Source organism: Mauremys reevesii, linkage group 9 (assembly GCF_016161935.1).
Source record: "Mauremys reevesii isolate NIE-2019 linkage group 9, ASM1616193v1, whole genome shotgun sequence".
Classification (NCBI taxonomy): Eukaryota; Metazoa; Chordata; order Testudines; family Geoemydidae; genus Mauremys; species Mauremys reevesii.
In genome coordinates, this window is record NC_052631.1 from 20466429 (window position 1) to 20493916 (window position 27488).

General features: G+C 43.9%; 2 protein-coding genes across 6 annotated transcripts in view; one reads left to right on the forward strand and one right to left on the reverse strand.

The window, feature by feature from the left end:
• The window catches only part of OTOL1 (otolin 1), a 118666-nt gene that overhangs the window by 65825 nt on the left and 25353 nt on the right, over positions 1 to 27488 (reverse strand). The gene's annotated exons all lie outside the window — the stretch shown is intronic.
• SPTSSB (serine palmitoyltransferase small subunit B) lies at positions 1640 to 23291 on the forward strand. 5 transcript variants are annotated; one of them, XR_005584280.1, is made up of 3 exons: positions 1640 to 1863; positions 2801 to 2864; positions 7858 to 8782. XR_005584280.1 is itself a non-coding variant. In XM_039486949.1 (3 exons), exon 3 carries the CDS (start codon positions 21725 to 21727, stop codon positions 21965 to 21967), a length of 243 nt encoding a protein of 80 aa, XP_039342883.1. In that variant the 5' UTR covers positions 1640 to 1863; positions 2801 to 2864; positions 21694 to 21724; the 3' UTR covers positions 21968 to 23291. The 5 variants fall into 5 exon arrangements, 2 of the variants coding, with proteins under 2 accessions (XP_039342883.1, XP_039342884.1); XM_039486949.1 differs by lacking the exon at positions 7858 to 8782 and adding an exon at positions 21694 to 23291; XR_005584279.1 differs by lacking the exon at positions 1640 to 1863 and adding an exon at positions 2937 to 3011 and having other exon boundaries at positions 2796 to 2864.

Here is a 27488-nt window from a genome sequence, read left to right on the forward strand (position 1 = left end):
CGAATTTGCGGAATCAACCTTATGAAGTCGAATTTGTGTATCCACACTAAAAACACTAATTCGACTGTGTGAGTCCACAGTAACGAGGCCAGCGTCGAATTTGGAAGCGGTGCACTGTGGGAAGCTATCCCACAGTTCCCGCACTCCCCGCTGCCCATTGGAATTCTGGGATTTCCCCCCAATGCCTGCTGGGGGAAAAATGTGTCGAGGGTGGTTTTGGGTAACTGTCGTCATTCAACCGTCACTCCCGCCCTCTCTCCCTGAAAGCGCCGGCGGGAAATCTGTTACCGCACTTTTCTGGTCAGTGACAGCGCGGACGCCACAGCACTGCGAGCATGGAGCCCGCTGCGATCATCGCTGCACTTATGGCCGTTGTCAACTCCTCGCACCTTATCGTCCACCTCTTCCACAGCCAGCTGCTGAGAAATCGGGCGAGGAGGCTCTGGCAGCGCGGTGAGGACATGAAGTGTGAGAGTGGCACAGACCTCTCACAAAGCACGGGATCCCGCGCCGCAGAGATCATGGTGGCAATGGGTCACGTTCATGCTATGGGACGGCGATTCTGGGCCCGGGAAACAAGCACGGACTGGTGGGACCGCATAGTGTTGCAGGTCTGGGATGAATCACAGTGGCTGCGAAACTTCAGGATGTGTAAGGGCACTTTCCTTGAACTGTGTGACTTGCTGGCCCCTGCCCTGAAGCGCCAGGACACCCGGATGCGAGCAGCCCTGACTGTGCAGAAGCAAGTGGCCATAGCCCTCTGGAAACTTGCCACGCCAGACAGCTACCGGTCAGTAGCGAACCACTTTGGCGTGGGCAAATCTACTGTGGGGGTTGCTGTGATGCAAGTAGCCCACGCAATCGGCATTTTAATGGGGTGACCAGGGCCAGGGGCGGCTCTACAAATCAGGCTGCCCCAAGCAGCGGCTGCGCGCGCCCTTCCAGTCCCCAGTCCGTCCCCTCTTCCCCTCTTCCCGCCCGCCTGGGGGGTGGGGGGGCGGTGGTTGGCTCCTTCCGCCCGCATGCCTGCAGCAGGTCGGAGAGGGCCCGGACGAGGACGACTCGGCGCGCGCCGCCGCGAGAGGCGCGGCTCAGCCGGGGAAGGGGAGACCGCGCACGCACGCACATGCGCAGGTCCGCGTCCGCTCGGCCCGTGGACCTGCGGCAGGCATGCCGGCGAGCCTCCACTCTCGCCAGCCAAGCCCCCCCCCCCCGCCCCCCCGCTGCCCCCTGCTGCCGCTGGTGCCCCGCTGAGCCCCTGACCAGGGCTGCCGTTAGACTTGCTGGGGTCCAGGGCCGAAGCCCAAGTCCCACCCCCAGTGGCCAAAGCTGAAGCCCGGGCTTCAGCCCTGCGTGGTGGGGCTCAGCAGCAAGGCCCAGGGTACAGGCCCCCCTGCCTGGGGAATGAAGCCCTTGGGCTTCGGCTCTGCCCCTTCCCCCTAACCCCCAGCAGCGGGCTCTGCCCGGCTTCGGGTCCCCCTGCTGGGGTCGCGCAGTAACTGTAGTTGTCTGAAGTGTAGGAACAAACCGAGCCCGCTGCTGATACCGAGGCTAACACACCGGGCAGGGAAATCAGCATCCCTGCCTCTGTGATTTAGCGTCGGGGGAGGCCAGGCGAACACACCCTTCCCGCGCCCGGGCTGGGGCACTCAAGTTTCGCACGTGGTAGGCAGCGAGCCGGCTAAGCGGCGGCAGCAGCCTCCATCCCTGCCCAGACCACGCTTCCCCAGCGGCTTGCGCAGCCAATGCAGCCCCAGCCTGCGCTGCATCCCTCACCTGCAGCCGCCCTGGCCACAGCGGCTTTCCAGAGGCTGCTGCTCCCCCCTTCCTGCCTAAAGCTACGGCTGATAAGCGCGCGGGCAGGTAAAGGTTTGCATGAGCACAAACACCCACTGAGGCTTTCTCTGCTCCGGGCACACGCTGCCTAAGGCTTGGAGCGGAGCCTGACAGCAAACCGCCACTGGCACTGTCTGCAACCTTTGGCTGCCTCGCGGGCTGGGGGCCAGCGAGCTGCCTGCAGTGCCTCGGCCGCTTGCGCCTGGTTCCGTTTTGCTGTTGCAGGAGCTGCAGCGGGCTGCTAGGCAGCAGCAGCCAAGGGACCCCTGTGATCTGCCGCTGGACCAGCCCTGGCGCCAGGGGCGGCTCTACAAATCAGGCTGCCCCAAGCAGCGCGGAGCGCTGCGCCGCCCTTCCCCCCCAGTCGCGCGGGTCCCCTCCGCGGCGCGCTCCGGCATCTGGGGGAGGGGCATTTTAACTTCCGGGAGCTCCGCCGGCGGCAGCCTGCGGTCCACCGGAGCGAGGGCGGACCTGCCGCAGGCATGGGCATGGCGGCCTGGCGCGCCCTGCATGTCCGCTGCAGGGGCTCGCCTCGTTCGCATTCCTGGTGCCCGCGGCGCGCCCAGGTCCCAGTCCCTCTGCCTGCTCCGCTGGCACCGCCGCAGCCCTGGGGTAACCGCAGCGCCTCCGCTGGCTCCCCGGTCCGCTCCGCCCGGCAGTGCGCCGGGCCCATGGCCGCAGAGCGGGCTAAGCTCAGCGGCCCAAGTTGTTTGGCTGCATTCTTCGATAACTGCCGCGGCGGAGGCTGGGCTAGAGCCGTCCCAGGCCATTGCTTTGGGCTTATCAGCGAGATACTCCCACTGCGTTCGTGCTTTCTCTGTGTCAGTCATTAATCACCGCAATCAGGCTGGCTGGTAGGTGAGGTTTTAGCAGCCGTGAGAAGGGGCCGGGCAGGGCGGAGCAGGAAAAAGACCGAACTGGGAGAACCCAGCAGCCAGCTCAGTTTTCACACTTCTCCATGCAGTTGGGAGCCCAGCAGCTTGGAGCATCTCTCATCCAGAACTAGCGTAAGACGCCTAGAAGCAGAGGTGAGAGTTTGCTTGTTCTTATATGGCACGGGCACTAATGTTTCTACAATATTCCTTTATTTTCCCTTAAAGGGGGAGAGAATCTCCTTGCCTACAAGTAGTTCAAGATAATTCCTTGGTATTTCCATGAACCATACTAAAGGAAGTGTAAGTAATTGCACTTTACTTATGTTATAAGGGTTGCTCATTTGTCTGAAGATCTTACAATCACTACGCTGATACACTGACAGGACTGTGGACTAAAGGAAGAAAGATAGTTTGGGGATTAAGTGTTGGGATTTGGGAGGCTTTAATTCCCAGATCTGTGTGCTCTCAGATAAATTAGTTCTGCAACAGAGCTGAGTACCAAACTCTTTTGTAAATCTGGGATTAATTTATTTTGCCTCCGTTTCCCTATCTGTAAAATGGGGGTGATGATAATATGCCCCAGAGGAGGTTTCTTATAAGGCATTTATTAATGTTTGTGAGGAGGCCAGATACTGTGGCAAGGGGGAGAGGGGCAGCTGCAGATAAGTACATATATAAATTATTTCAACTAAAAAAAAAAAAACTAGTTCCAAACTATATATTACCTGTGCTCCTTTTCTCCCCCTTATACCTTCACTTCACTGTCCCCTTGCTTTTCCTCCAAATAACTGGACAAGTATGGTACATCTTAGCAGCCTATACAAAAGAGGAGATAATTAGCCTTTCTAGGGCACATTCTATTCCAACCTCTGGTAGTCTCATGTTGGGAATGAGAAAAAACAACATATTATGTGATAGACTCCAGAAAGCAAATAAAGTGGGTGAGATTATCAGACCAGAACCTAGTTCAAAACATTCTGTAAGATGTCTGTGTGATGTATGTTTCCAAAAGATGTATGGTTTAAACAGTGAAGTGAAGAATACTGTAGCAGGAGCACAGGACTGGGAGCCAGGCATTTCTAAACTCTTTGACCTTAGACAAGCCACTTTTGTTTGTGCCACTTCAGTGTAGTTGTTACTTATTATTTGTATTATGGTAGTGTCCAGGGGTCCTAACCAGGATCCCATTATGCTGCACTAACTTTAGTAAAGAACCCAGAGGCAGATCCTCAGCAAGTGTAAATTATCATGACTCCAGTGCAGTTAGTGGAGCTGAGACAACTTACACCAATTATGAGGATCTGCCCACCAAGAACTTTGCATCTTAATTGTAAAATGGGTGTAACAGGCAAGCAAAGGGAGTAATGGAGAAGGGAGGATGAACGTTGTTGGCACTAGGGGGCTACTACCCCTGAATGGATCTTTAATGGTTCCCTGTGGAGCAGATTACTTTCATACCAATGAAAAAGGTCCACAGTAATTAACTTGTATACACTGCAGTTTGTTTGAGAAGGAATTACACAAGCAGTAAAGGATTGCATTAAGCACATAACTCCTGTGTTAGACATTAGAGAACTAGACATTAAGAGCTATACATTCCTCTTAGGTTTCAGAGTAGTAGCCGTGTTAGTTTGTATCCATAAAAAGAACAGGAGTACTTGTGGCATCTTGGAGACTAACAAATTTATTGTAGCATAAGCTTTCGTGGGCTACAACTCACTTCATGGGATGCATGTAGTGGAAAATACAGAAGGAAGATAGATATATGTACACACAGGGAACATGAAACAATGGGTGTTACCATACACATTATAAGGAGAGTGATCAGTTAAGGTGAGCTGTTGTCAGCAGGAGAGAAAAATAACTGTTTGTAGTGGTAATGAAAATGGCCCATTTCCAGCACTTGACAAGGAGATATAAGGAACTGTAGGGGAGGGAAAGATAAGCATGGGGAAATAATTTTACAAAGTTATTTTTCTCTCCTGCTGACAACAGTTCACCTTAACTGATCACTCTCCTTATAATGTGTATGGTAACACCCATTGTTTCATGTTCCTTGTGTGTACATATATATATATCTTCCTTCTGTATTTTCCACTACATGCATCCCATGAAGTGAGCTGTAGCCCACAAAAGCTTATGCTACAATAAATTTGTTAGTCTCTAAGGTGCCACAAGTACTCCTATTCTTTTTACATTCCTCTTAGTGAGCCTCTCTTTCACAAACATACACAAACAGGCCCAGTGCTAGCCTCACATAGTTCCTGCTTTACCAGTTCTACTGAGGAAGACGTCTTCCCTCCAGGTCTAGTCTCCTCAGCCCTCTGATCTGTCTCAGATTACCTCAAGGTGAGGCCTTGGCTACCTGGAAACCCCTCAGGTCACAGTCCTACTTGAGCCCATGGAGCAGAGTTTTGGCTACTATGTCTAGCATCTTCTTCAAGCATCAATTAAGGAATCCCCTCTCTCCTTTTCTCGACAGTAATTTACTTTGCTTGATTCTTATACTCTTTTTCCTCAAAAGAGTCACATGTCTCAAAAGCATGCCCAGTGGACATGTGGTTATTAATATCAGCTGATTAGTATTTTAGAAGGGACCGGGGTTACGAACAAAGACCACTCCACACTTACTCATCAATCATTCACTCTGGCTCTCTGCATGGTGTCCTTGCTGTAGGGTCACTATAATGAGGTCGACCTGTGCTCCACACTGGAATTTTATACATGTGATATTTACTTTTGCATGGGCCCATATTTGCCAACCAATAGGTCCTATATCAATCGCACTCTCAGGCTTAAAGGATCCCTGCTCCCAGGAGCCTCTGCAGTTCTTCAGCCATGTTTAAGTCAGGTCAGGTTATGCTCACACCATTCAGCACGGCCACACCAAATTGGCACCATCCCAACAAGGTCAACTCCCAGTTTTTAGCTTTCAAGCTTTTTTGGGCTCGTATAGCTGGTTTATGTTAATCCTGCACTTTCTCCACCTGTAAAATAATACTTATCTGCTTTAAGGTAGAGATGGGTGAGGAGAGAGGAAAAAAAAAGTATTCTCAAGTATTCTTGCAAATAAGCTTAACTGCTTCATTTGGCTGCCATTCATGATGTTTTTTGTCCATGTATTTGCAAACATTCAGTATGTGATTTTATTTATTTTATTTATATGAATATCTTCTGCACACAAGTACCATGAGTACTAGTGTGAATACATGTGTTTGCAAGCATTCATGCTAGAAGTGCTCCCATGGCCATTGTGGAAGGGGAAGGAGAGAGGCAGAGAAGGAGCTGGGGGGGAAAGCTCAACATCAGTACAAGGAGGTGGGAGTAGAATACAACCATCACCAATGGGAGCAATGGTAGAGGGATCCCTAGAGAGGCCGTAATTCAGGGGTAGGGGCTTATGTGGTTAACCAGCTATGTGCCAGGAGCATGGTCAGGCAGTGAAGCACACACCTGCCTCTGGTACTATTTGATGAATTGACACCCAGAAGTTAAAATGGTCTTATTATCTGATGAGAAACACTCCATCTCATGGAGCGATGGTACTGCTAACCCTGTGTACTCTGAATCTTTACCTCATGCTGCTTGTTGTGCCTGCAGTGGGGCAGCACAACTGCAGAACCCACCCACTGGGGGAGTGGAGATGGGAGTGAAGACTGATCTGAACAGCTGGCAGTCATATACGTTGGGTAACTGCATGCATTGCATCATTGCAAAAGAAAAATAACCCAACTGCAATTATGTCCTTTCCCCCTATTTAGCAAGTACCATATTTTGTGCTGCTGCTGCTTTCCCATGTGAAGCAGTTTAAACCACGGTGGGAATCTACAGCATCCCTAATAGTCCCTGTGGGTTCTCTTAGTAAGAGTATCAGCTCCTCTATCCCCAAGTCCAGATCACAAGTGTATTTTCTTTTGTGACCCCCCTTGAAGTAAGATGTCAGAAGCCCATTATAGGGAGCTTCTCCTCCCTATCCACTAGTTCTACCTGCCCTAGTTTCTCCAGAGGACAACCCACACGCTTCTTCCACCTCTCTGGAAGTGGCACTGTGACAGCACCATGTCTTATCGACAGACAACCTTCTCATCCCACCCAAACAGATACACTGCTCTTCTCTGCTCCCTCATCCTACAAATGGACAAGAGTGCTCACAGTGTCCTCTGGTTCAAATGTCTCCCACAAGTCAGGGGTGTGCTTGCTTTTTTCAAAGTCAAATTGGTCAAATTAGACTTATTTCTGTGCAGCTATTGGCTGTGGCCTGCCATTCTTAGGAGTGCCAGTTTGAAAGGGTGAATCTCTGATGATAGGGCTGTTTCCTGGAACCTGCATGGGTAATAAATATGTCAATCTGAAAGATGCAGGCCCCTTTTTACTTCCACTTTTACCATAACTACCTCCATATTTTTTTCTGTTGTGACCCAATGACTAGCATAAGCCGTTACCAGCGGGTCTCTGCTTCATTTAATTAGTGCAGCAAGGAGATATACTTGTACTACAAATGCTAACATCTTCCACTTGATATCATTAATAGAACTAAGACAACATTCAACTTGTCAGATTACATATAACCTATATATAGGCTTGGTAGGATTAGATTTTTATTAGTAAATGTCAGTAAACATCAATTTCAGCTTAAACACGCAAACAAAATTTCCATTGGTAATAAGTGAAATTTACAGATAGGCAAAGTAAAGAAAATGCTGCTTAAGAACCCAGAGTTTGATTTAAGGATATTTACTTTGAATATTTTGACATGTGATGTTGACAATTTGTATTTTAATGGTTATAAAACTTTCTGAATCCCAACCTCTACTCCCATTAAATAATTGTCTGACAACCCCACCTTATGAAAATTTAAATCAATAAAAATAAAAAATTAAAACCAATCATTTTTCATACCTGTAAAATTTATATTGATAATTTTAAAAAACCTTAAAAATGGCCAAATTTGATTTTTTTAAATAATTTGTTTGTCTACCTATACACAAAACCCAGTTAATACCATCAGCCCATATCAAAGTGGCTTAGAGTTGAGCAAATCAGTTTCAATAAAATAAGAGCTAATCTGAAAGCTCTTTAGAGGTTCATAAAATCTTGATTAACGTTGTTTATACCCCCCCCTCTCTATTTTTGTGACCTTCTGCAGGTGCTGTGTTTTGAAGTTCTCTCAATGTTTCCAGCCTAGATTCTAGAACCATGGATTACTGGAAGGCTCCTGAGTGAGCCTGAAATTTCTTAACAAGACCAAAAAAGATCTGGAGCAATGTCAGTTAAAAACATCTAGTAGTGCCCCTCCTTAATGATCCCTTGAACTTTTTAGCATTATTTCCAATTTAAACCCAGTTCTGGATTCTTATCATCACCTACAAAGTCCAGGGATTGGTTTTGGCCCATCTCTACTCAAAACTCTATAGAGTTGCACACACAATAAAAACTGGGGTGAAAGGGTGACCCCATCGAACTCACTGGCAAAGATCTCTGGATTTGACCCATGTAGTACTCCACCTGGCCACCAAGAAAATGCAACCATTTGCGGGGGTGGGGGTGGCCACCACTAAAATGCAATCATTTGAGGTGGAAGGTAACAACTCACCTGCATTTAAATGGCTCTGAAACACTCATCACCTACATCTGGAAGCTAATCAAGACACACTGCACAGCTCACAACCTAAGAGGGGGAGTGAATGCAGAATAATGATGGTGGCTGGGAGGGTGGGGAGACAGAGGATATGGACAAATGAACTGAAGTCAAATAGGGGAAGAAACAACAAATTGTGCACCCAAAAAAATGGAGAACTCTTTAGAGGGAGGAAAATAGCAAATATTGAAATATATTTGTATGGCAAACGTATTCTAGCGATACATAGACTGAAGAAAAGAGGCCTAGATACTACTGTGATAAGCACATTGCAATGGAATAGATGGGAGAGGCTTCATATTCTTTTAGATGGCAAAAAGGAGACTAGGGAAAGAAGGACAAAACCAAGAGTGCTACAATGAGTTAGTGAATATTCAATGTGAATATTGACAATCTTTGATTTCCCTGAAGGTTGTTTGACTGTTCCTAGTTTTAAAAAAAAACAACCCAACAATTGGAATATTTCCTATGTTTTGGACTTTGCTGTGCTTTGAGGAGTTGATATTCCCTCCCTAGACTAGATTCCATTGGAAGCTATAGATCAGCTCCACATTCTTGGAGCGTTGACAGGTGTAATAGTGAATGGAACATCTGTTGAGCAATCTGAGATTTGCTTTCTCTAATCTAAATTACTTCCTAGATCATTTGAAACTGTACTATGAATAGTCATCATACTGGCTTTGCATGCTCTGACTTCAATGCAGGAGTAAATAATAGTTCAGGGACTGTCATTGTCAACACACTGCAACCCATGTAGAAATACATTCTCAATCTGGCAAGAATCTACCAATTATATTTATAGGTCTTTAAGGTGCCACAAGTACTCCTGTTTTTTTTTTGCGGATACAGACTAACACGGCTGCTACTCTGAAACCTGCAATTATATTTATAGTTATCATGCAACTCCTATGAGTTATGGGAGTCACACGCCCAGGGCCAGCCACCTCTAATGGCAGCTGAGAAACTATTTAAAAGCTGCCAAAGCAGCAGTCAACTAAGGTCTGGGTGCGTTTGCGGGGCCAGACAGAAGGAAATTCTGTGTGGATTTAGAGAGGTGCAGTGTAGTTTAACTGCTGCTCCTGTAGTGGCTCTGGATTACAAAATCTAGCTGCACTGTTTGACGTTATGTTGTTGCACTCTTCTGTAACTGAAATGGCTAAACAAAAAAAAATTCACCTTTGGGTTATAACCAAGCATGGAAAAATTCAGCCCAAAACCAGGGGTTGGATGCTATTTAAAATGGGAGCCTGAACATGACTATTTAGCTTTGTCTGTTGAAAGACCTATAATAAGGCTCTGTGACATAGCAATAGCATACCCCATGGTAAATGTGAATAGTGAAATAAATGCCACAATTTAGAGTTAAGTAACTGGGGCGTTATCAAACTCCCACTGAAGGCAGGAGGAGTTGAATTGGGCTCTTAGACCTTCTGTACATTTGCATTTTTCGTAGTTAAAAAAATGTCTCCCACAACTGTGAGAGTGCTAGTGTAAACAGGCTTTGGTGGCCACTGGCATTCTGACCTCTGAGCATAGACAGCATTGTGGTTAAAACACCAGTACCTTACCAGAGTGGTAAGCTTGAATGAAGCAACTAAGCGGTACAAACTGCTAAAGCTACAATGGTGGCAAATTTTCAAAAATCTAGTTTAGTTGCAGCCTTAGCTTCACCTCCTACATACAAAATGCCTGAAACATGTACAGGAATTATTGCACTAAAATCAAACTTCCTTTCTAGTGGTGTTCCATGTACCAAATGAACTTAAAATGATACATGTATACAATTCCAGTTTCTCTAGATCAATATACAGTAATACTGGACCAGGTGTACATAGAGCTCTGGATGTTGTTGACGCAGAAGACAAACACCAAGAGTTTGCCCACACAAGGAAATTGACTGCAATAGCTATTCCAGTCAAAGTTGTTCCATAACAGCTATTGTGGAATAGTTTCTCATGTGAACACTTTTAGTTTGGAATAAAAGTGCCTTTTGCTGAGTTAGCTTAATTCACAAAATGGATTAAGCTAAACTGGAAAAAGGCACTCTTAAACTCCTACCTGTCTTATTCCGCAATAACTTACCTGTGTAAACAAGCCCTCAGTGTGCTTAAGCATTTAAAAAGGTACCTTGTAGGCAAGGCACATTGGTATAAAATGAATGACGCATTAGGACTATTTATCCCTGCCTCATTCTGGTTGCATCTGTAGAAGTGTAAATCTATTGAAGTCAATGGACTTCCTCCAGATGTTTTACACTACTGCCAATGCAAGTAGACAGAGTTTGGTACTCAGTATTTGAGATGGAAAGAGTGCAATGAATAAGACTGGGATGCAATCACTTAACAGTGAGAAACAAATCCATTTACTGCAATAAAATTAGAAATAGCTAAATTAATGTATTAAAAGTGAAATAAGTAATTTGCATAGGTTTTTAAAAGAAATTATTGACAGGTAGTGAAATTCATCCCTGTACAAAGGGCCAGTACAAGCCTATGCCCAAATTAAATCCATAGCATGACTGATGGAACTACAACAGCGGGAGGATTTCCCAAAAACCTCAATGAAAATGCTAAGATTTTTCCAAGAGGACCAGTTGCAGCTGATCCTACTCCCACAGAAATCAATCGAATCCTGTGAAGTGTAAAGGAACACACAAAATGTGAACCAGCAGAGGAGACTCAGCATCCAGATGTGTTACAAACCCAGTGGGTGTTTACAACCCTAGTGTTTTTCCTATTTTAAATCCCTTTTCCTCTATCTGTGCTAGTCACCCAAACTGGTTTAGCTAGAGCTGCATTTTAACTAAATTAAAACACGCTTTTCAACCATATTTCAGAGTCTAGTGTAGACTGGCTACACCATAAGAAAACTTTTTTTTTTTTTTGCCAAGAATTTTCCACCAATGCTATCAACAGTGCAGCCACCAGTCAGAGTCCTAGAGCCTAAACAAGGCTCTAAGTTCCCACCAGTACCTTAAACACCATGTTGTCTAACCCTGTTCAGAGCAGGATTACATGACAATGACACAGTAGAGTTTTTAAAGAGAAATGAGCCCAGTGTCAACAAGCACTGAGACTCTCTTAAATATCTCTCTCTGTGTAGACTGATCTAATCAAAGGTGTATCAATGGGCAGGAAAATCAGGTTGTGATTTAGAACAAAGAGAGCTGCTTTTCAGGTTTCTCCTTTCATCCTGCTTACAGAAGGAGGGACTGAGTTTGCCAGTGATTTCTAGTGTTTTTAGACTGAATTCCATTCATTTTATTCATAGCTGGTTTTAACGCTTCCATGATCTTTAAATAGGAAATAACTTTGGTTAGCTGACTGATGCTTAAAAAAAAAATCTTAAGTAGTCCAGCAGCAAAATAACCCAATGCTGAGAAACCATCTTCTCATCTCCTCCCAACTAGCAGAAACTGCAGAGAAAATGTTGCTGAAAAAGAGGGACTCTAGGGGTTGGAAATGCAGCAAGAACAGCATTTTGCATAGTATCTTGGTGCTCTGGCTGTAAGCAAGAAGTGGGGATGTGTATGCACATAGAGCAGTAGAAGGAAGAAACTTTTAATTAGGACATTTCTGCGGTTTTAAAAGAAGTAAAATTCCAGATCAGTTTTTGTTATCGGGTGATATTTGTGTAATGATCCATTGAGACTGGGATTCTGAGACCAAACCAGCTAATGCAGGACCCTTAAAATGTGCATGGTAGGGTCACCTGGTACCTGTGAGGAAGATGGCTGCTTAGTCCCAGACCTCCTCACTCCCCATATATCAACTACTCATCTCTAATAATTACTTTCCTAGGCAATAAGCTCCTGTCATAAAAGTTTAAATTAATTCCCTGGATAAACTTCAAATTGTTGAATATGGATTCCAATGGGAAAAAAATGAGGGGCAACAAAAGACCTAATCAGCTGAAGGGGGAGACCGCAAGGCCACAGCAGAACCTAGGCCAGGATATCGCAGCACTGAAAGAATTCCTCACAGAAAGACTGGATTCAATCTCTAAAGAGCTATGTGATGTAAAAGCTGAAATGGCTTAGTTGGAAAATGAGCTACAAAAGACTGCCACTGAAAACAGTGAAATTAAAGAAGAAACTGTTTCCTTAATCTTACAGTAGGAAAACAGATCTCAAAGAAACAACCTTCACATCTTGGGCATTACTGAGGGTCTAAAGAAGAAGGACATTACTTTCTTCAGAGGCTTCACCCTGACATACTTAAATTGGAGCCCCAGCTGCCCCCATTAGATATTGAAAGGGCTCATTGAATGTCTGGTACTACAAGGCCAGGAGTCTGATAAGCCCAGATCCATCGTCTTCAAGCTGCGGAAATTCAGTGATAAAGTAATGTTAACGGATACTGCCAGAAGCCAAAACCCTTACATAGACACAACATTTCTCTTTTTTTCCTGACATCTCATCTGAGCTTAACAAAAAGAGGGCTGTGTTCAGTGGTATGAGGCAAATCCTGAGGGGACCAATGCCAGATACAGCATCAAGTATCAATCCACCTTCATTATGGGTTTAGCAGGCTCCACAAGATTTTTCTAATAAAAGGCATTCCTGTAATACTGGGAGGAGATTGGAATGCTATGCTAGATAGACATCAGGACAAATCGAATTGCATGAAGCCCAGCTTTCAAAGCACAGTAGGCCAACCCTAACTGTTAATGAATTAACTTGATTTAAAATATATATGGAGACTGGGACACCCCAAAGAGTATGACTGTACTTATTTCTCTACAGTACATTCATCTTACTCCAGAATTGACTTTTTTCTTGTATCTTTAGAACTGATTCCAGCATGACTAGAAGCAACTGCTGATAATATATTACTTTGATATCATGCTCCAATTATACACCAATGACACTAGTTACACTTAATTAAAATCTTCTGGGTAGAAGCTGAGCACTGTGCTACTAAAAGGCAAAATTTTGTTCTGCAATTGATTCAATCATCTCAGCCTTCATACAAGAAAATAAGCATGCAGTTATCTTTTGGGAAGCTCTGGAAGCTACTGTAAGACATGATGTCAAGTATCAGAGGGGTAGCCGTGTTAGTCTGGTTCTGTAGAAGCAGCAAAGAATCCTGTGGCACCTTGTAGACTAACAGAAGTTTTGCAGCATGAGCTTTCGTGGGTGAATACCCACTTCTTCGATAAATTTCCAGTGCTTGTTTGGAAATTTCCTGCTTGCATCAACGAGCAAAAGCTCATGCTGCAAAACTTCTGTTAAGCTGCCACAGAATTCTTTTTCTTCTTGATGCATAAAGTATGCCTCCCAAAAGAAGAGAGAGAGACTCAAGTTACTAGATTCTTTGGACAAGGAAATGGATGTGTTGCAGAGAACACACAAGACTGACCCAGATAATGAAAACCTTCAGTGTTCTCTAATCAATGCCAAATATAAATATAATGAATGCTTATCCAGCCAGTCAAATTTACACTCAAGAGGGTCAAACAAAGAAATTATGACTGGAGAGATAAGGCAGGTAAACTGCTTACCAGAAGACTTAATACTTTTTTCTTGTTACAAGAAGACAGGAGTGCCATCCTTGAACATATATATAAAATCATGTAAAGCAATTCTATCAACCTTTATATAAATCAAACTGACTAATAAATTTCATTGAAGGCCTACCTTTTAATATCCTAATTTCAGAACAAGTGTTGTTTATGGACTTCACAACACAAGAAATTGAATAGTCTATAAAAAAAATATGAATTCAAGTATGGCCTCTGGGATGGATGGCCTTCCAGCAGATTTCTACAAAATGTTTTGTAATCAGCCATCTTCTTTTTTTTCAAAGATCTTCAATGAAACATTCAAAAAGGAACCATGTGTCCTGACATGAGAACTGTTTTAATTACTTTAAAATTAAAGAACAAAAATGGTTGTAACTGTGGCTTTCCACCCCATATCTCTATTGAATAGAGATTGCAAAATAATTGCAAACATTTTAGAGGCACAACTGAATGCCATCATCCCATCAGTTTATACATGCATATCGAGCTGGTTTTGTTAAAGGAAGATTGACTGATGATAACATGAGAAAAATCATGTTAGATAGAGCAAGTTCAGATGTTCCCTCCCTATCCTTATCTCTAAATGCAGAGAAGGCCTTTGATAGGGTTGAATGGCCTGATCTAATGGCTGTCCCTAAAATATTGGCTGACCAATATTCCTGAATTGGGTCAGTGTATTCTACATCTCTCCCCTTGCTTCATTATCAATTAATGGAAATATTTCTACCACATTTCAATTAGGACTGTCCCCTCTCACCCCTCTTTTTTTTAATCTCTCTCTTGAACCACAGGCAACGTAAATATGTCAGCACTCAGCCACTGATGGTATGACTATACACAGGAAAGAATACAAAATCAGTTTATATGCTGACATTTTTATACTATTGAAGAATCCCATCCTCATAAATCCCATCATTATGGAATGTGATTGATATTTTTTGGAAAGATCTCTGGTTTTCGCATTAACTGGAATAAATCACAAAAGCTATGAATATATACAAAAGACCAAATCCTTCTCCGTTTCAGCATTTTCCATTTCAAGTATGCAAGGAAATCACTTATTTAGGTGTTAATATTTGTCCTAATCGTCCCAAAATTGTTTCTGTAAATATGGACAGTATATTAAAAGAAATGTCCAAGGATGTAGAGAGATGGTGTCTCTTCCCTCTGTCCTTACTGGGGAGAACGGAAATAGCCAAAATTAATATTGGCCCAAGATTGACTTATATCATTAGCCTACTGCCTCTCAAAGTATCTCCCTCTCTCTTTCTTTGAATTAATAGGCGTATCATGAAATTTATGAGATTAAAAAAACAGCCTTGCTTGTCACACAAGGCTCCTAAAAAATCTTGGACAACTGGAAGTTACATGGGGTTGCCAGATTTGTATCAATATTATCTAGCATTCCAAATGTGTTCCGTTGTAAAGGAGTTCCTTCCAGTGGCTCTGTATACACACCAGACTGGTTTGAAATTGAAAAATTAGCTATGCCATTCGGTTCCCTCTCTTCTTGTATATACCTTAAGATGCTACTCAGTCTTTGCACCTACATGGGGCATTCTGCAATGCGTTCAGATGATTACAGCACCCAATCTTACAAATTCTCTTCTCATACCACTATGAGAGAACCTCAGGATCAAAGCTAACACCATGCTTAAGACAATTTGGATAGAAAACGGATTAACAAAAATTAAAGCTATAATACAAGATTATAGCCTGGCCTCCTTCGATTACATGTGAAACAAATACCAGTTATTGCTGTGTCTCAGTTCCTTCTTTCAGCGGCTGTTCTTAAGGATTCATGCAAGGATAGGGGACAATTGGTCTGTTTCAACTCTCTCAGCTCTAGAAGAACATGTTAAGAAATATGGAAACAAAAGTCACTTTGTAGGAATTATTTATAGGTGGCTCAATGCTTTGCATTACCTCCTCAATCTCAGTCTCAAAAAAAAAAGTAACTTAGCCTTACTCGCACAACAGAAACATGGGAGGATATCTGGCTTAATATGAAAGATACTTCAAGTTCTGTGTCCTTGTGATTCTTCCAGAATAAGATATTAAACAGGTAGTACTGGACTCCAGAATGTTTTTTTTTAAGGCTAGATTGGCAACACACAGCAATAGTTGGCAATGCAAACAGCCACATGCTAACCTTTCACACATCCTCTATGCCTGTCAAAAAGGCATGTGTTCTGAAACACCATATACAGCTCTCAACATTTTTAAATGTTGCTCTTTCCTTCTCCTAGCTTGTGTATTTTAGGAGTGCTGAATGAGTTGGAATTACCAGTTAATGTTAAGAAATGGATTGCAGTAACTTTTTTAGTGGTCAAAAGAGTTATTTTGAGAAAATGGAAATCTGCAGTTCCTCCCTCATAGACAGATTGGCGTAGTGAGCTCTCTACTACTGCATTAATGAGAAAAAAAAATCTGTGTACTAGAAACACTTGAAAAAAATATGAGGATGTCTGGTCACACATGACGCTATTGCATACTTTTGCAGTTTAGTATATTTTAGTCTCCAATACTCAGAGGTTATGTTCTCGTTTAGTCACTTGAATAACTGATGCCCTGAATGACCTCTATGGTTTAGGTTCTTTGCTTTGGTTTTGGCTTTTTTCCAGGTTGTGCAAATAATGCACATTGAATTTTGTTATTTATCTGCTATTTCCATGTTGTGCATGAATTTCTATGTTTTGTTTCATTATGTGCTTATATTTTATATAAAAACAATAAAAAATCAAGTTTTAAAAAATGTGCAGGGGCTCCAAACATCCAGAGCATTTATTCTTTATTTCTTTCCCTATCTAGTCCAGCTGTTATGAAGTAATCTGGCTGGCTCATGAGTTGTAAGTCTGCCTGGCATCTCCAGAAGCCTTCAGACCTGAAGTAGTGTTTGTGCTTAAAGCCAGCTCTGAGTTAATGTAAATGGGTCTTAGTAAAAGGCATCTGTGCCAGGATAACAAGGGATTTTCTTGCATCTTGTTCATGGATCAGTTGGTTTAAGATGGCTTTGGTTCTTGCCATCTACATGGTTTTTTTTTTAAACACACACACACACACACACACATATAATTTATATTGAATTCCATTACCCTGAGATGCTCTTTCCATTTGGTATGTTTCCAAAAACCGCACTCAAAATGAATAAGTGTCAGTATATTAAATGTGGAAGTGGAAGTGTGTCAGAGGTAGAGACAGAGACTTTAAAAATTACTGTCTGTCTTAATTTAGATGAACCTTTATATTTTATTTAGAGACAGCATAGCCCAGTGTTCAGAGCACTGTAGTGAGTGGACCTGTCTATTAAGGAACTTGTATATGGTCCTCTTTATGGTGCAACTCATGATCACTAGTGAATTTGTCCTCACAACAACCCTATGAGGTGAGGTACAGAGAGCAGTGGTCGGCAAACTATGGCCTGTTGTCCACATCTGGCCCACCAGCTGATTTCATCTGGCCTTCGAAATCCCGCTGGGGAGTGGGGTCTGAGGCTTGCCCCACACACCAGCCAGGAACTGGGGTCGGGGGGCTCTCCGTGCATGCCGCAGCTCCCAGAAGCAGCAGCAGGTCCCCCCTCTGGCTCCTATGCATAGGGGCAGCCAAGGGGCTCTGCACGCTGCCCCCACCCCAAGTGCCACCCCCACAGCTCCCATTGGCTGGGAACTGTGGCCAATGGGAGCTGCGGCCCAGCGTCTGCAGATGGGGCAGTACGCAGAGCTACCTGACCACGCCTCCGCATAGGAGCTGGAGGAAGGACATGCCAATGCTTCCAGGAGCTGCTTGAGGTAAGCACTGCCCGGAGCCTGCACTCCAACCCCCTCCCAGGCCCCAACCTTCTCCAGCCCCAGTTCCCCTCCTGCCCTCCAAACCCCTCAATCCCAGCCCAGAGCACCCTCCTGCACCCCAAACCCCTCATCTCCAGCCCCACCCCAGAGCCCTCACCCCAGCCAGAGCCCCCTCAACCTCTCCTGCACCCCAACCCCAATTTTGTGAGCATTCATGGCCCGCCATACAATTTCCATACCCAGATGTGACCCTCAGGCCAAAAAGTTTGCCTATCCCTGGAGTAGAGTAAGGGATTTGGTGGCTTTTGCACAGGAAGTCTGTGACTGAGCTGAATACTGAACTCAGGTCTCCTCAGTCCCATTCAAATGCCTTATCTGCATCCTTCTTACCTATTCTGCTCTATTCTTGACATCTACCATTGACTTTCTGATGACTATGGGAAAGTCACTTTACAAATGGTGACACTGAAGCATAGAGAGGTAAACTGGGAATAATGATACCCTCATTTGTAAGGCATTGTGAGAGTTACCACTGAAAAAATCTGTTATTTTATTACTTCAGACTTGACCTTTCTCACTAAAAATTATGCCTGGCAGCTATTCTAATGCTAACAGGACAGCTCTGGGCCTGGCCTAATACCAATTCACTAGAATGTAGGTCTGTCAGACTTGGGAGAATTCTTAAAAGCTTTTTGGCTTTTTCTGGTTCAGTGAAACACATTGTGCACATCTTGGAGATAGGATCATTCCTCTACAAAGAGCAGGATCCATCTGATCTCTTCCTCTGAGGGATCCATCAAGGGACACCCACTGGAGTCAGGAAGGATTGTTTTCCCCACTGCACAATGGGTTAGATGCATTTTGGGCAGGGTGGTAGGAGGGGTTGCCTTCATCTAGCCTGGACCACTGCTCTGATGTGGCACAGAGAATCCTCTAGAAAGGATGCCTGGTGGAGGTATCTTGTTCACATGCTTATGGTCATACTGCTTACCAGATTTCAGGTCAGGAAGGAATTTTCCCCAGGTCAGATTGGCAAGGAGCTGGGGCAGAGGTTGGCTTCTTCTGCAGCACAGGGTTTGGTTCACCTGCTAGGATCAGCTGGGTCTCTCTCACCTAATCAATTCCCAGCCATTGCGGGAATATCATGCATTGGTGGCACCTCAGTCTCCTGTTATCTGCCTGTAGCACACAGTTCAGTCTCCAAAGGACTGAAATGATTTGGTCTAACTGAAGACGTTGGGCTTAATAGAGGGATAGTTGGATGAAGTATAATGGTTTGGGATATACAGGAAGTCAGACTAAATGATCTAATGTTCCCTTGTGCCCTTAGACTGGAGCCCTGCACAGCTACACAATTTATATCTGCGATGTGGATATCCAGAAAATAAATTTGTATCCATTGAGCTGCAGGGCTCTACTGGAAACCGCAGCAGCAGCATGTCGGGCTGCTGCTCCCAGGAGCCAGCACCCCACACCTGCAGCATCTCTGGTGTGGCTATATCATGCACAGGCCCGCCCACTGTGGCGGGCACCAAGCTCACCGGCAGCTATCCCTGATCGTGCTAGTGGCTCACAAGCTCCTGCACAGGAGTCCATTCCACGCAGCGGTCTGCATATCCTGGGAGAGGCACCAGCATTCCAAGCTGGTGTTTGGGTCGGCAATCTGCAAGGGGTGGCAGTCCCTGTTGTTTTGCCCCCAAGCAGCGTTCCGAATTGCCGCCGTGGACGGCGGGGACAGTCCGTGTGCCCTTAGGGCGGCAGGCGTGTTTCTGCGGTGGTGGCAATTCGGCAGCAGCTTCTATGTTTAGCTGTCCGCAGCGGCTTCAGCTAAACATAGAAGCTACCGCCGAATTGCCGCCACCGCGGAAACGCACCTGCCGCCCTAAGGGCACACGGATTGCCCCCGCCATTCCCGGCTGCAATTCGGCACGCTGCTTGGGGCGGCGAAAACTAGAGCTGGCCATGGTCCTTGTAGCTAGGTGAATCATTGCCATCGTGGAACTGTAAAACAAATAAAAGTGGGAAGGTGCACCAAAATATTATGGAAGAGGAAGGTAGAAGAAATGCAGTACTGCCGATCTTCAAAGATCAAAAACCATGAGTCAGACCCCCAAAATAATGAGATCGGCCCCAAAATAATGAGATTTTTTTTTTTAAGTCAAATCATGTTTATAGCTTGTCTTGACTTTTTAACTCCCCTCTGCTAGTCTGTGTGATAATTTCAGGTTGAAAAGACAATCTTTAATATGCACATATGCAAGCCTCTGACTGCTCAGAAGGAGACTCCACTTTCCCACTCCTCCCCCTCAGACAGAGTCTTCAGTGCTCCTAGTTCTTATTGCCTTGCTGTGAATACTACAAGATAACTAAGAATGTCTACTGGGAGACTCCTCAGTTAAGCTTTCAGACGGGCCCTTGGAATGAATGATGTCCTTATGACTCATTTATAAAGCTGGTCCAAAAAACTTTCGACGAACAGTTTTCCATTGGCAAATGCTGTTTTGTTAAAACAAACATTTTGTGGACACATCAATTTCAATCAAATTTTCAGTGGAAAAACAAACGATTTGAAAACAAAATGGAATATTGTGTCTAACTTGCTTGTTTTGGTTCATCTTAATGTTAACCTTTCAATTTATATAGATATTAAAAGAAAACGATTGGACAGAAGTTGCATTTTCTGACCAGCTCTGCTCAATTGGTAGCAGTTTCCCATCTGGACACAAGCACAAAAGAGCCTAAAAACTGGCTTAACTAGCCATTGGAGAATGTTTGACGTAAGAGTATCCACACCTTCCTCAACTCCCAGCTTCTGGAGCGGGGGTGGTGTTTGGAGAAAATGGGGCGAGTTCAGGGCATCTCTAGACCCGGGCAGTCCGTGCCTGTTGGTGTAGCCCCTTGGGAGGTCATAGGCAACAGGCAATACCCGGATGCTGCTCTACTCTATGCCAGGAAGCTGCCACTAAAGAATGGAGATCACAATGGTGGCTTAAAGCTTCTCCTTCATCCCACTTCCCTAGGCTTGAACCAAGGACAGATCTATGTGAATAAATGTCTCTCTATGCATGTACCAAAAAAAATATTTTCTGTGAAATATGGAACAGCTGTTTATAATCACTTAATCGCTATCCTCACTGTTGCCTGTTTTTGTGCCATCCTGAATTTAAAGAGAGCATTAACATAAGACTTCAAAACCACACTTAGAAACACAAACAAAGGGCAAAGCACATCTCTTGGCAACCATCTGCTCAGGTACTCTGGTCTCTGTATATAAGCAGGAATGTAGAATATCTAAAATTACTGCTTGTTGGGTAGCTCTGAGGAAAGAATTTTCCCTGGCTGTCTAAACTTTGCTCAAATGTTCCTCTCATTTCTAAAGTTTGTGCTTTGATTTTATGGAAGTGTGCTGACAATACATCTTACAAGGTGAGCTAATTTAACCCTGTGGAGCTGGGTAGATTAGACATGTTTCAAGTTCTGTTTTGATTTTCTGCAGGGTTGTTTTGTTTGTTTTTAAGAAATGGACTAAATGAAAAATGCAAAGGAGTTTGGAATGAGCAGCTCTTTTCTTTTAAATCTCATCCTTATTCCGGAAGCATGAGAGTCTACTCTCCCAGTGTGCAGAACTAGGGCCGAAGCCTTCCCTCTGACTTCCATGTGAGCCTTTGCATTCAAGAGCAGACAGTAGCCTTTAAGTCCATTTATAGGATGGAATAAAGAATATTCAAAAATCAGGGATTTAAGTATTTTGAGTGCCCAACTGATACTTTATTTTTTCCAAGTGGAATTTCTCCTCCTCCAAAACCAGTTATTATTAGTGTTGACTCCAGGAAGATTAGAGGCTTGTGATAATATAGCTACTTTATTTCTATTTGATGAACTTTACTATTTTGTGTAACAATTACAACACATACAGCTGTGTATGTCATAGTAACTCACAGCATCAAGGCTTTTTCCACCTCTCTGTCTAGGGCTTTCAACATTCCACTAATCCTTCATCTCCACTATAATGCAATGTTCTTTGTTGTTACAGATCAAGTCCCTAAAGCCACTAAAAGCTGAAGATGGATATTAAGCATGTGAAGGATTATCTTTACTGGCTATACTATCAATACCTCCTGATCACCTGTTGCTATGTGTTGGAGCCCTGGGAGCAATCCATGTTCCATACTATTTTTATTACTGTTTTTGCTATGGTGGTGTACACAGCGTATGTCTTTATACCTATCCACATCCATTTGGCTTTTGAGTTCTTCTCCCAGTTATTTGGAGACCAGCATGAAAGTACTGTTGCCATTATGAACTGAATTTGCCTGGGTTGATGATGCAACAGCTACTATGTGAAATGTCTTCTTCCACGTTGGGGTTGTTTGTTTAGGAAAAGGTTTGCATTTGCAGAAACAATGCTTCCTCGGACAAAAGCTAGCCTGCATAATTACAATAACTGAAAACCAGAATAGTGCACTCACTCCCCACTGTATAGTTCGTATTTAAATAAAACACGAGCACAGCTTTTAGTCTGTGACTGTGCAACACCAACTTTGGAACACATTACGTAATATTCAACTTGTCTATTGAGAATAGTGTCCATATGTAGAAGATCCTCAATGTAGAGAAAAACATGTTCTTTAACAGTTAGAAACCATATTTATTTATCACACTGTGTCTAGAATCATGATTTTTACACACATGGTTTTCACACTCAATCAGAATTTAATTTTAATAGCATACATGAAAATGTATTGCAAACAGCAATAAGTATTTATGATGATAGTTGGTAGGATATTATATCTTTTGAATACAAGAAAGCTTCTCCTCCCAGAAGGGTACATGGCAACTACCTTGCAAAACATGCAATTCTTTTCCTCATCCTAGTTTACAGTATATCAGAAATGTGACTCAAATATACCAGGACCCAAGCAGCTGAAGTCTGTCTTAGTAGTCTGCTAATTTTTAAAATGGATGCTGTCATATAAAGGGATGGTTTACAGCTTTTCTTTTAGAAAATGAGAAATCAAGACTATACGAGCATGAATCCAATTGTTAGTACTTAAGCTTCTCCTGCTGGATTTATGGTGGTTTAATTGTAATGTTAAGATAATTTATTATACTGTAAGTAATCTTGCATTGTACTAAGCATGATGTACCAGATATTTAGTGAGTCTGACTTGTTACACTCAACTTTGCTTGTTACAAAAATCAATTTTTCCCCTTTCCACAACAATTCATTGGGGAAAGCAAAGCATGTGTTTGTGCTAAAGGAAGATGATCTAGTAAACTGTAATTTTCTAATAATTGCAAAACTCTGAAGCATTTAGATGGAAGCTTTGATACAGAGGCCTCCTTTTACAAAGGATAAATGAGATTTATTAAAACTGCCTTTGGGGAGTTTCTTAAACCATGAAAGCTTTTTATTGTACAGCTGAATCAAGCATGAATGCCAAAGAGCAAGCTATATATGCAGAATACATACATTTTGCAACTGGCACTACTGCTACTGAAAGCAAGATTCATAAAATGTAAATAGTTTTTGAAGTATGTTTGCACAATTATAGCAAAGAAATTTTCTAATTTTATCAAGGGGCATTGGGGTCCTGCATGATAAAAAGAATGACAAATTCTGATGTCAAAAATGAGGCTATGTTTATATGCAGTTTTTTAAATGCAAAAATAAAGTTACATTCTTTTAAAACAGTGTTTTGAATGCATAATTCTCAGTTTTGCCTGTATCCATGTATTCTATTCATCTAAATACTCTAACTCATTCTCCCCTCTGTGTGGTCTGCTTGCCATTAGATAAACTTGGCTGCTTTGATTCCACTACCTTCTTTGTACGGTAGTATCAACACATAATTTAGGAAACAATTCAATGAGATATTTTGGTACATCATAACTAGAATATATTTAAATATACAGGAAATATAACTTAACCCACTTCAATGATCTTCCTCAGCAGCTGGATGGAAATGGAGAGATGGATAAAAGCTGGCTAATAAACAGAGACTCGGTCCAGACAAGACTAATGCAACTAAGGATATGGCAAGAATGATTTCTGCTCCTTTTATTGAGGATGTGTGTGCACCATTTGTTGGCCAGGCTCACAGTCAAAAGACCAGCTTGCAGCAAGAAACATCTTTTCATCTTTTACATTTAGACAGGACTTTTCAATTGTTTCTCCTTTTGGTAGACTATGCAACTACCATTCCTTCCTTTCTCACGTCAATATCAGACACTGCAATATGTGCTATGGAGGTCTACATTTAAAACCATCTGGAAACTGAACTTAGCGTGGAATATAATTGGCCTGCTTGGTAAGCAGAAAGTCTCACCACGAGCACACTACTCTCCCATTTGTATTGGCTGCTTGAGGATTTTGGGGTGAACTTAAGGCCTTGGTTTTGACCCCTAAAGCCCTAAATGGCTATGGGCCACCTCTCTATCATGCTATTCTGCCACAGTTGAGATCAGCATAGGTACTTGAGCTGGCATCTCATGGGTATAAATCAGAAGGGCTTCTGAGTGGGCATGCTCTGCAAAAACCCCACAGCTTTTGAATTCACTCCCCACCTTGCTCCCAAATGACCTGAATCTCATGACCTTCAGCGCACAGTGCAAAGCTCATCTTTTTTCCTAGCATTTCAAAGTGGAGGAGTGGAAGGGATCAGGGGACTTGTAAGAGAAGAAAGAGGATTCAAATACTTGGTGCCTGGTGATACAGGTTATATTAAATGGTACTGCTGCACTCAGGTTGTGTTTTTAAGTTCTGTCAAGGGGCCAGGACCGGTGCAACCACTAGGCAAACTAGGCGGTCGCCTAGGGCGCCAAGTGGTTGGGGGCACCAAAAAGCAGCGAGCCCCAGCCATGGAGGAGCCGGTGCAGCAGCCCTGCAAAAGCGGCGGCACCACTAGCAGGGAGCAGCCACGCCCCCTGCCCCTCCTGCCCAGGCTGCGGCCCGGCGTGCCCACCCCTCCAGGCTGCAGCAGATGCATGCGGGCGGCGGCCCCCCGTGCACCCCTGGCTCCACCCATGCTGCGCTCTGGCTCTGCGGCTCCCTGGCAGGCAAGCCACCGCCGGGATGCAGGGCCCTGAGCCTGCTCCCAGGAGGCGCAGAGCCCGAGCGCGGCAAGGGAGGAGCTGGGGGGCGCATGGGGGCTGCCGCCCACATGCCTCCACTGCAGGAGTCCCCCGAGGGGGGTGCCAGGCCGCAGTCCAGGCAGGCACGCCCCCCGGTTACTCCCTCACCACGCTCCGGTTCTGCGGCTACCACCACTGCCCCTGCTGGAGGGCTCCAGGGATCTGCGGGGGACAGATGCGGCAGGCAGCACCCGAGCACGCATCTGCCTCCTTCCCGGGCTCCAACTTTCCCAGCTCCCGCCACTCTCCAACCCGTGCGCTTCCCCAGCGCAGCAGCAGCCGGAGCTGTGGGAGGGAGCAGGAAGTTGCTTCAGGCCCCACGGTTCAGGGAGCTAGGAAAGTTGGAGCCCAGGGAGGAGGTGTCTGCGTGCTCAGATGCGGCCTGCTGCCTCTGTCCCCCGCAGATCACCAGAGCCCAGCGTTGGCTCCTGCCCTGGGAGCAGCAGCGGGAGACGGCACAGGACTAGGAGGGATGCTGCTGTGGACCATGGCCACCAGGCATAGTGGGGTTCCTGGAAAATGTTCCTGACCATCACCGTCTGGCTGGCTTGGAAGGAAACCTTCACAGCGCTGACCCGAACTTGGGAGTTGTAAGTTGCAGCCACTCGGGGTCCCCTTCCCCACATGTTTCACGGGCCAAGCCTCTACAGCTCAAAAAAACCCTTGGACTTTCTAGTTATATTTCCCTGTATGGATTAATGTGTGTTTTCTCAAAGATATCCACCTATTTAAAAACTTACATGATTAAATACTTGATATTTGCATTAACCTAACTTTCAAAAACATGCCCCAACTTTTTTTATTTGCAGTGTTTAAATCAAGAAAACAATTCCAGCTGCAATGATGTATCCTGCTCTTTAAACTGTTCAGAAAGCCACAGCATACAAAGAAATTAATGTAGCTAACATTTTAAAAAGTAATTCAACTGGTTTTAAAACACAGCCACAAAACTAGGAAAATCATGCCAAGACAGTTGGTTTCACACTTCCCACATAAGGAAGTGATTAGTAAAGTAAGAAACATATTATGCATAAGCGGAGTCAATGTCAAATAGAAACAGAAGTTTCAGTAAATATTAGTTTAAACTTAAAGACAAACTTTACAATATGAAATCATATGGAAGACGCCTATTTCATAAAAGCACTTTTCAGCAGTTGTTGGAAAGTTGTCAGGTCATTTTTAAGGAGAGATGTGAAAGGTCTGCAAATCTGTTACTGAACTTATTACTATGAACACTTGAAAAGGACCAGGGTGATGAGGTTTAGCTACAGGGACACATGGTTTTATACAATCCCTTGTGCTATCACATTATTTAAAAGAGACAAAGTGGATGAGGTGATATCTTTGACTGGACCAACTTCTGTTAGTTGGAGGGACAAGTTTTCAAGCTATACAGAGTTCTTCAGATCTGAAAAGGTACTAACAGTGTCACAGCTAAACACTAGATCTAACAGATAGTTTAGCACAAGTAGTTAGCACATATTCTAGGGAACCATTCCAGGTGAAGTAGCCCATTAACTCCCTTGTAATCCCAGGACAAAAGGGGAGATTAGTGGGGTGCAAGATAAATCCATTATCTTTATGAAGATCATGATTTTTAATGTCTAGCAACGTTTTGAATTCAAGCTCCCAGGCTCATCTTTTGAAAAGCGTTTTGCAGGTTTCCTTTGAGGATGAGGACCGATAGGTCAGATAGCGAGTGATTTTGTGGGGGCCCAACTCATGAGTTCTGAATGTTTGAGGTTGGCAATACTGAATATTACATCATGTCACCAAAGAAATTTAAGTCAAGGTTTCTCAAACTTTTTCACAGGCCGCATCTTAATACAGTTAATCCTCCCTCTCTGTATTAATGCTAATGAACAATGCCACATTATGCAATATTCATTTTGAAAGTTTATAATATGCGATGCTCCGGGGGGGGGGGAGCAGGGGTGCAAGGTGGAAGTTTAGCCTAGGGCACAAAATATCCTTTCACCGACCCTGCAAGGGGCCTACAATGTATGGCTAGACACAGCTGTAGTGTTTGTATAAATCTAAATAAGTGAATAAAAAACCTCCAAAACCTCAAAACTTAATTTTTGTGAAGTCTCTCTGATTAAATGAAATCTGAATATAGATGTCTTTTGCTCTAGCAAGAATAAGTCATGCTAGGGTGTGCACATCTCAAAGCTGCCAAGCTGTGTACAAGCCCCGCACACCTTTGTGTGGTATTGCCATAGCACCAACATGTCCTGACTGGTATTTTGTTGTACAAAACCTAATTTTAATCTCCATGTATAAAACACGTGGGCTGAGCACTCTCAGTCTCTTTTTATAATCATTTAACAGATGATAAGCCTAGTTCGGGGTGTTGTATGAACAGCAGCACCTGGTGGTTTTCAGACCAACACAAAAAGCAAATTACACAGACATATTTAAGGAAAGGGGGGGAAAAAATCAATAATCCAAGAGTAACAAAATGAAGCAGAAAGGAGGGTAAACCAATTCCATTTACCATGAAATTGCAAGGGCATCATTGAATTAAGTGCTGAGAGATGTTTAGGCTCAGCTGACCAGCCCCACACCTCCCTTCTAGTTTAAAATTCATTTTCTTGATTAGTCAAAAGTTAGCATTTATCCTGCAGTAAAGACGTTTTGGCCAATTTCATGGATCATCTCACAAATCCATTACTGATGGCTATTACACTTACA